The sequence below is a fragment of the Megascapheus bottae genome, chromosome X (assembly GCF_031878675.1).
Source record: "Megascapheus bottae isolate mThoBot1 chromosome X, mThoBot2.hap1, whole genome shotgun sequence".
Classification (NCBI taxonomy): domain Eukaryota; kingdom Metazoa; phylum Chordata; class Mammalia; order Rodentia; family Geomyidae; genus Megascapheus; species Megascapheus bottae.
The window spans coordinates 80,337,487-80,344,497 of record NC_143547.1 but is presented as its reverse complement, the minus strand read 5'-3'; the positions used below and the strand labels follow the sequence as shown (position 1 = coordinate 80,344,497).

Sequence of the window (7,011 nt, the reverse complement as noted above, 5' to 3'; positions counted from 1 at the left end):
AAGTGGTAGAGCTCTAGCCTTGAGGAAAGCTCAAGGAGAATGCCCTAGGCCCTAAGTTCAAGTCCCATGACTGGCAAACAAATAAACAAACAGGAAATCTCATTGGCTGATTAGATTCTACTGAGGATGACTCCCAAAGTTTTTTAGCTAATTTTTTTTTTACTTTTTTTTCCTGGGTGGTGGTGGTGCTAGGGATGGAACCCAGGCAAGCGTTCTACCACCGAGCCAAATCCCCAGCACCAAGTGTTAGCTCTTCAGAATAGATCATAAATTACTCTCCTTTTTCACCTGCAATACTAAATACAAAAATGCGTTTGAGCCAGACATGTTGACGCTGTGCCAGATTCTATACGTTATATTGTTTTATTTTATTTTATTTTTTTGCCAGTCCTGGGCTTTGGCTCAGGGCCTGAGCACTGTCCTTGGACTTTCTCAAGGCTAGAGCTCTACCACTTGAGCCTTAGTACCATTTCCGGATTTTTTTATTTTATTTTATTTTATTTTATTTTTTTTGCCAGTCCTGGGCTTGAGCTCAGGGCCTGAGCACTGTCCTTGGACTTTCTCAAGGCTAGAGCTCTACCACTTGAGCCTCAGCACCACTTCCAGCTTTTTTTTATGTATGTGGTGCGGAGGAATCGGACCCGGGTTTTCATGCATGCTAGGCAAGCACTCTACCACTAGGCCAAACTCCTGGCCCATGTTATTTTATTTTTGCCAGTCTTGGGGCTTGAACTCAGGGCCTGGGCACTATCCTTGGGCTTTCTCAAGTCTAGCGCTCCACCCTTGAACCACAGAGCCACTTCCAGCTTATTCCGCTTATGTGGTACTGAGGAATCAACCAGGGCATCATGCATGCTACCAGTAGGTCCGTGCTGTGCAGGACCAACCCAAAGCACAAACCGAGGCAGAAGTAGCCCCTGCCTTCACTCTTTTTTTTTGTCTTATCTATGATCTGGAATCTTCTCTACTTTTCCATCTTGCCATGACCCAGTCTTCTACCATCTTCCCAAACTTGCTGAGTTACCTGGCACTACTTCTAGTACCTACACTTCATCTACTGCCAGCGACATCTCACCCCCTGAGCCTTAGCCTTCCTCCCTAAAAGCCTTTCTCACACCTCTGGCTTGAGTCAGGTAGGCCATTCTCCTCCCTCTACATGTCTTCCAACCCTCATTCTTACCATAGTCTGACCTCTCATCATGTCCTTGTCTTACCAGAGTCCATCATTCAAGCAATTGGGCATCCCCAGTTTATAACTCCATTCTTCTGGGGCTGGGAATGTGGCTTAGTGGTAGAGTTCTTGCTTTGCATGCATGAAGCCCTGGATTCAGTTCCTCAGTACCACATACACAGAGAAGGCTAGACGTGGTGCTATGGCTCAAGTGGTAGAGCTCTAGCCTTGAGGAAAGCCCAAGGACAGTGCCCACGCCCTGAGTTCAAGCACCAGGACTGGAAAAACAAACAAACAAACAAAAAACCAAAACAAAACTCCACCCCCTGGGAATCTTCGCTTTCTCTTGGAGAAAGTGAGAAATGCATTGACTTCATTGTAAGACATGGAGGGAGTTTTCAGCCTTAGTCTAGAGAGTTCAACCCCTGCAGTCAAATTGTACCTGGAAAACAAAGGCTAGGAATATCTTATGGTAAGAAAACTCTGTGGAGAAAGAATAACTAACCACAAGAAAAAGCATCTCAATGGGCCCAGGAGTTTGGCCTAGTGGTAGAGTGCTTGCCTAGCATGCACAAAGACCCGGGTTCAATTCCTCGGCACCACATATACAGGGGGAAAAAAAAGCCAGAAGTGGTGCTGAAGCTCACATGGTAGAGCTCTAGCCTTGAGAAAGTCCAGGGACATTGCTCAGGCCCTGAGCTCAAGCCCAGGACTGGCAATAAATAAACAAACAAATAAATAGAAAAAGCATTTCAAAGCTTTAAGCTTGACTTGTTATTCTTTACCAAAACAACGGGCACATGCTTGCTCCAGGGGTCTAAACTTGCTAAAAGTCTTTGTCCCCTCCTTGTTTGAAATGTTTTTTGAATGCTGATTGCTGATTTTCAGCCTACCTTTTCCAACCTTAGACCTTTGAAGAGGAAACTTCCCTGGGGCCAGAAGACTCTGGCAGATGATGACTCTTACCTTTGTAAGTCTAAAGAGAAGGTTAAATCCAGGAGCTGTGGCTTAGTGGTAGAGTGCTTGCATAGCATGCCCAAAGCCCTGGGTTTGATTACTCAGTATCACACAGAAAAAGCTACTCTAGCCTTGAGAAACATAAGGACAGTGCCCAGGCCCTGAGTTCAAGCCCCAAGACTGACCAATAAAAAAAAAGTAAATAATGAGAAGGTTGAAGAGCCCAAAATATAAACTTGCATCTGTTGGTCTGTTTACATCTAAAAAGTGGGCATAAGGTAGAGGAAGTTAATGTCAGATGCCAAAGCCCAATTCCAGAATGTGGGAACTGTATAACTTCTCCCTCAACCATCCAAATTTACTTAGAAGAATAGCCAGGAAATGTCATCATGTACTGTTTAAATATATATTTGTTATAGTTCCTAGAGACCTGGGGTAGGCTCAAGACTGTAATAGGAATTTGGTTCATTTCATGGATGGGAAGAATCAAATGGTTTATGAAACATGTGCTAGGTAGGGAAGTTTCCAGGACAGAATGGGCAAAACATTGGGGCCGGGAATTTGGCCTAGTGGTAGAGTGCTTGCCTAGCATGCACGAAGACCTGGGTTCTATTCCTGGGTACCACATACATAGAAAAAAGCCAGAAGTGGTGCTGAGGTTCAAGTGGTAGAGCTCTAGCCTTGAGAAAGTCCAAGGACAGTGCTCAGACCCTGAGCCCAAGCCCAGGACTGGCAAAAAAAAAAAGGTAGGGGCAAAACATGGCCATAAAACAGAGGGAGAAAACTCCATAGGTGGGCTTAGAGTGGCATTTCTCAGTGGTTCTCTAGTGAATCAGTTTCTCCTTAACTTTTGAAGGGTAGGTCACACAAATCTATAACAAGGGCTACCAGAACCTCAACAGATACAGTGCTATTTTTGTTGGTGCTATTGGTTGTGGGGTTTGAACTTAGGGTTTGGGCTTTCTCCATGAGTTCTTTTGCTCATAGCTAGCAGTCTATCACTTTGAGCCACAGCACTACCTCCAGGTTTTTTGGAGTGGTTAATTGGTGATAAAAATCTCATGGAGTTTTGATCCTGGACTGGCTTTGAACCTCAATCCTCAGATGTCAGCTTCCCGAGTAGCTAAGATTACACGTAAGCCACCAGTGCCCAGCTTAAAGTGCTATTTTCTAAATAGCACCCTTCTGTAAAGAAGCATGGATTTCTAGGCACCAAAAGCATTTCCCTCCTTTGAGGCTAAGTTGAGCTTTTTCATATTTTAATTCACAGTTTACGAATGGGAGTCATTGTTCAAATTTCCACTTGTCTATGAGCCTTTAAACAAGGTAGATGAGGAAATTTTTTTTCTAATCCTGGGATTTGAACTCAGGGCCTGAGCACTGTCCTTGGGCTTTCTCAAGCCTAGTGGTCTGCCTCTTGAGCCACAGAACTACTTCCAGCTTTTTGTATGCATGTGGTAGTGAAGACTTGAACCCAGGGCTTCGTGCATGCTACACACCAAGGCACATTCCCAGGACTAGTTTCAGGTGGGGGAAGTTTGTTTTTTTAATCACTCAAAGGCTTGGGTCTATGACAACTTCTGAAAGATAAGATTCAGGGGTCTGGGGTGTGGCCTAGTGGTTGAGTGCTTGCTTAGAATGCATGAAGACCCAGGTTCAATTGCTAGGTACCACATACATAGAAAAAAGCCAGAAGTGGTGCTGTGGCTTAAGTGGTAGAGCAGTAGCCTTGAAAAAAGTCAAGGACAGTGCTCAGGCCCTGAGTTCAAGTACCAAGACTGGCAAGAAAAAAAGAAAAGAGACTCTGGTGTTGGGGCAGACTTGGGTGCCAAAGAAGCTAGGAGACAAGTGGATTGTCCACTTGGAGCTAACATAAAGTGTGCAGCTCCAGCTAATTTGTTCTGGGAATGAGGCCCAAGATTGTCCAGACTCCTTAGCTTTTGGCTATGGATTGACCAGCACTTGCCTACAAACATATGTCCTTCCAAGGTTAGTAAAAATAAAGCACTCAAAGGACAGCTTTGTAAGAGAGGGAAAAAATGCACTTTATTTAATATACATAAGTCACCTTGACACATTAGATTAGGTACTGGACAGACAGATCTGTATAGTTTCAGGACCAGGTGACCAAGTGGGTGCTTGTGAGTAGAAGGAAGAAGACTGGTTAAGGGAAGAATTAGTAAGCAGTTAAGACGTTTGTTCACCACCAATGGTTTAGTGATATCTTGGTGTTCTATTGAATATTTATTAATATAGTGCTTTGTCTCCCCGGAAATGTGTTCTGCAAGGTCCCATTTCTCCCTCCCAAGGAAAACCACAACCCCTGGTCCAAACTCAGTCTGGTAGCTAAGCTAGTTCAGTCCTTGGTGTCTCTCGGTGAGCAATTGCACAAAGTTCTCCCTTAGTTCTTCCAATGGTGGGCAGCACAAGGGGTAGGGCGGTAGTCTTGAGGTGAAGATATATATATACACACAAAGATGGGCAGCCAGAGAGTGGGACAGGTACCTGGTTTGTGAATGGGATGGTCTGCGCAGAATCAAAGTCACTGCTCCACCTTTGGAATGTCAACACAACCTTAAGATACTGGGTCAGTCAATCCCCGTCTGTGCAACAAAGTCCTAGTCACTCTAACGATTCTGGAAGAAAGGGAACAGGTGGCGTAAGAAGCCATTCATATATGTTGCCTGGGTGCCAGTGGCTTTCTTGGTTTTGGTGGTTCTTGCCGGTACCGCCACCGCTTTGGTTTGGATCCACGATGTGGGGGCTGCAGGCAAGCTCGGGGTGCGTTTCAGCATCCACCCAGAAGTAACACCGCTGTTGTTCTGGTTGTGATCACGCTTCTTCTCCCGGTCCCTCTCCCAATCTTCCGCCCCGGACAGCTCCCGAATCCTCTGCGGAGCGTCAGGCCGTAGGTAGTGGCAGGCGCGGCGGCCACTGTGGTCACGACGCGTGGGATCAGCACCTAGGGCTCCGACCAGCACCTTGATGACCATATCGTGGCCCTGCAGGGCCGCCAGGTGGAGAGGAGTGAAGCCACCGCTGCCCGTAGCGCTCACGTCGAGTGGCAGTCCCCGGCGTTTGGCAAAATCATATACTAAAATCAGTTCCTCGTGGTAGCCGTGTTTGGCCAGCCAGTGTAGCAAGGTGTAGCCTGTGATGGGGTCGCCTCGCAGCAAAAGCCGGGGTTCAGCCTCCAGCAGCTCCTGAAGCACATCAAAACGACCTTCAGCAGCTGCCAGGATCCACGCGTGCTCCCGCGGTTCCAGCAACAAGCCGCCACCAGTAGATCCGTTCAGCGGCCCGGACTCCCGCGGGGATGGCTCCTTCTCCTGCCCCACGGCCGGCCACCCGGGGGGAGTAGCCATTCTCTGCAGCCCCAACAGCTCCCGTAGGGTGTCCCGCCGGCGCGCCAAACTGGTTCCGGGCATTATCCCTGAACCCCGAAAGGATTTTCGGGAGACAGTGGCGGCGTGGCCCCAGTACCTGCCCAGGCTACTGTTGTCCACCGTTGACGGGCGGAGTTCCGGAGCGCCCCGCAGGCTCATTGGAGTGGGGTTGAACAAGGTCTTGGGCGCTGGGTTCGAGGAGGCTCCGGACTGGGCCATGGTGTTGGAGACTGTCACCAGTGTTGTTCCAGTGCCTAGAGATTGTTGGTCTTCTCGGGCCCCATCGGGACAGGAACTGGCCCTGGCGGTGGGGAAGCAAGAGGACGCTTGAGTAAGTTGGGCTCCTAAGGGAGGGATCAGAGGAGTGGAGGAGGACGTAGAAGAGAGTAAATGAGGGGAGGGCCCTGGAGAGGGCGATTTGGTGGGGGACGAAGAGAGGGGGGCGTGATCGAGGTTTAGTCAAACCCCCAAAGCCAACTAAGAGAGACCACAACTTCCCCTATATGTCCGCAGCCTCAGGCGGCCCCTCCCCAAACGGCCAGGTGAACTGGGCAACCCCGCCCATTGCCTGGCGCCCTGGGCGCGGAGCCGGCGAGGGGGGCGGGGCCGAGGTTGCCTTGGCCGCGGGCGTTGTCGGCATCCCCACAGCTGCTAGGCGGCAGAGACTCCACGGCGCCTCCCCCACACCCGCACAGTCCCCGCCGGACTGAGGCCGAACTAGGCTTTCAGCCGAAACCTCCTTCTGCAAGCGCGATCATTGAGCTCGGAGGCTCTCGCTCCCCACCCCCCTGCCTTCGGGTACCCGGTCTTATCTCTTTAGCAATCCTCCTGCACTTTAGCCTCCAGCAGCCTTTGTCCCGCTCTAATCTTGACCGTCCCTAGTGACTCAGGCTCTCCTGCCCTGTCCTTTGAGTGACCTTCATTCTTTTCCTCAGCACCCCATAGCTGTTCGGGGATCCCAACAAAGAAACTCTAGATCAAGAGCCATGCCACAGACGAGCCTGTCGAGCTAAATAGAAGCGGGCTCTGCCTCTGCCGGTAGGCTGTCGCCCCTGCCCTACTCTGCTGCCTTCCTGTGCTCATTAGCTTTCCTAGTTTGGCTGGGAAAAGTAGCTACAGGTGAATCAAAGGTAGGTAACTGATCTCTGCTCTCGATTTTTGAGTGTTTCTTTGTCAGTCGTGGACCTTGAACTCAGGACCTGCTCCTTTTTTCTTTTTTCTTTTTCTTTTCTTTTCTTTTTCTTTTTTTTTTTTTTGCTCAGGAATAGCATTCTACCACTTTCAGCCACACTGCCACTTCTAATTTTTTAAATAGTTAATTGGAGATAACATTCTCTCACATGGCTTTTCTGCCTACGTTGATCTAGGACCCTGATACTCACATCTGAGCCTTCTCAGTAACTTTCTTAGAGACTTCTTTCTTTCTTTCTTTCTTTCTTTCTTTCTTTCTTTCTTTCTTTCTTTCTCTCTTTCTCTTTCTTCTTCTTTCTTTCTTTC

The 7,011-nt window shown here is 48.6% G+C and overlaps 1 protein-coding gene across 1 annotated transcript; it reads right to left on the bottom strand.

The window, feature by feature from the left end:
* Nucleotides 1–4,197: 4,197 nt before the first annotated feature.
* Sowahd (sosondowah ankyrin repeat domain family member D) lies at nt 4,198–5,808 on the bottom strand. Its single transcript, XM_090326369.1, has one exon. It carries the CDS (start codon nt 5,731–5,733, stop codon nt 4,756–4,758), a length of 978 nt encoding a protein of 325 aa, XP_090182495.1. The 5' UTR covers nt 5,734–5,808; the 3' UTR covers nt 4,198–4,755.
* Nucleotides 5,809–7,011: the final 1,203 nt, after the last annotated feature.

What these genes read in the sequence shown, in the direction of transcription:
- Sowahd (XM_090326369.1), bottom strand. Translation starts at nt 5,733, where the DNA reads ATGGCCCAGTCCGGAGCCTCCTCGAACCCAGCGCCCAAGACCTTGTTC.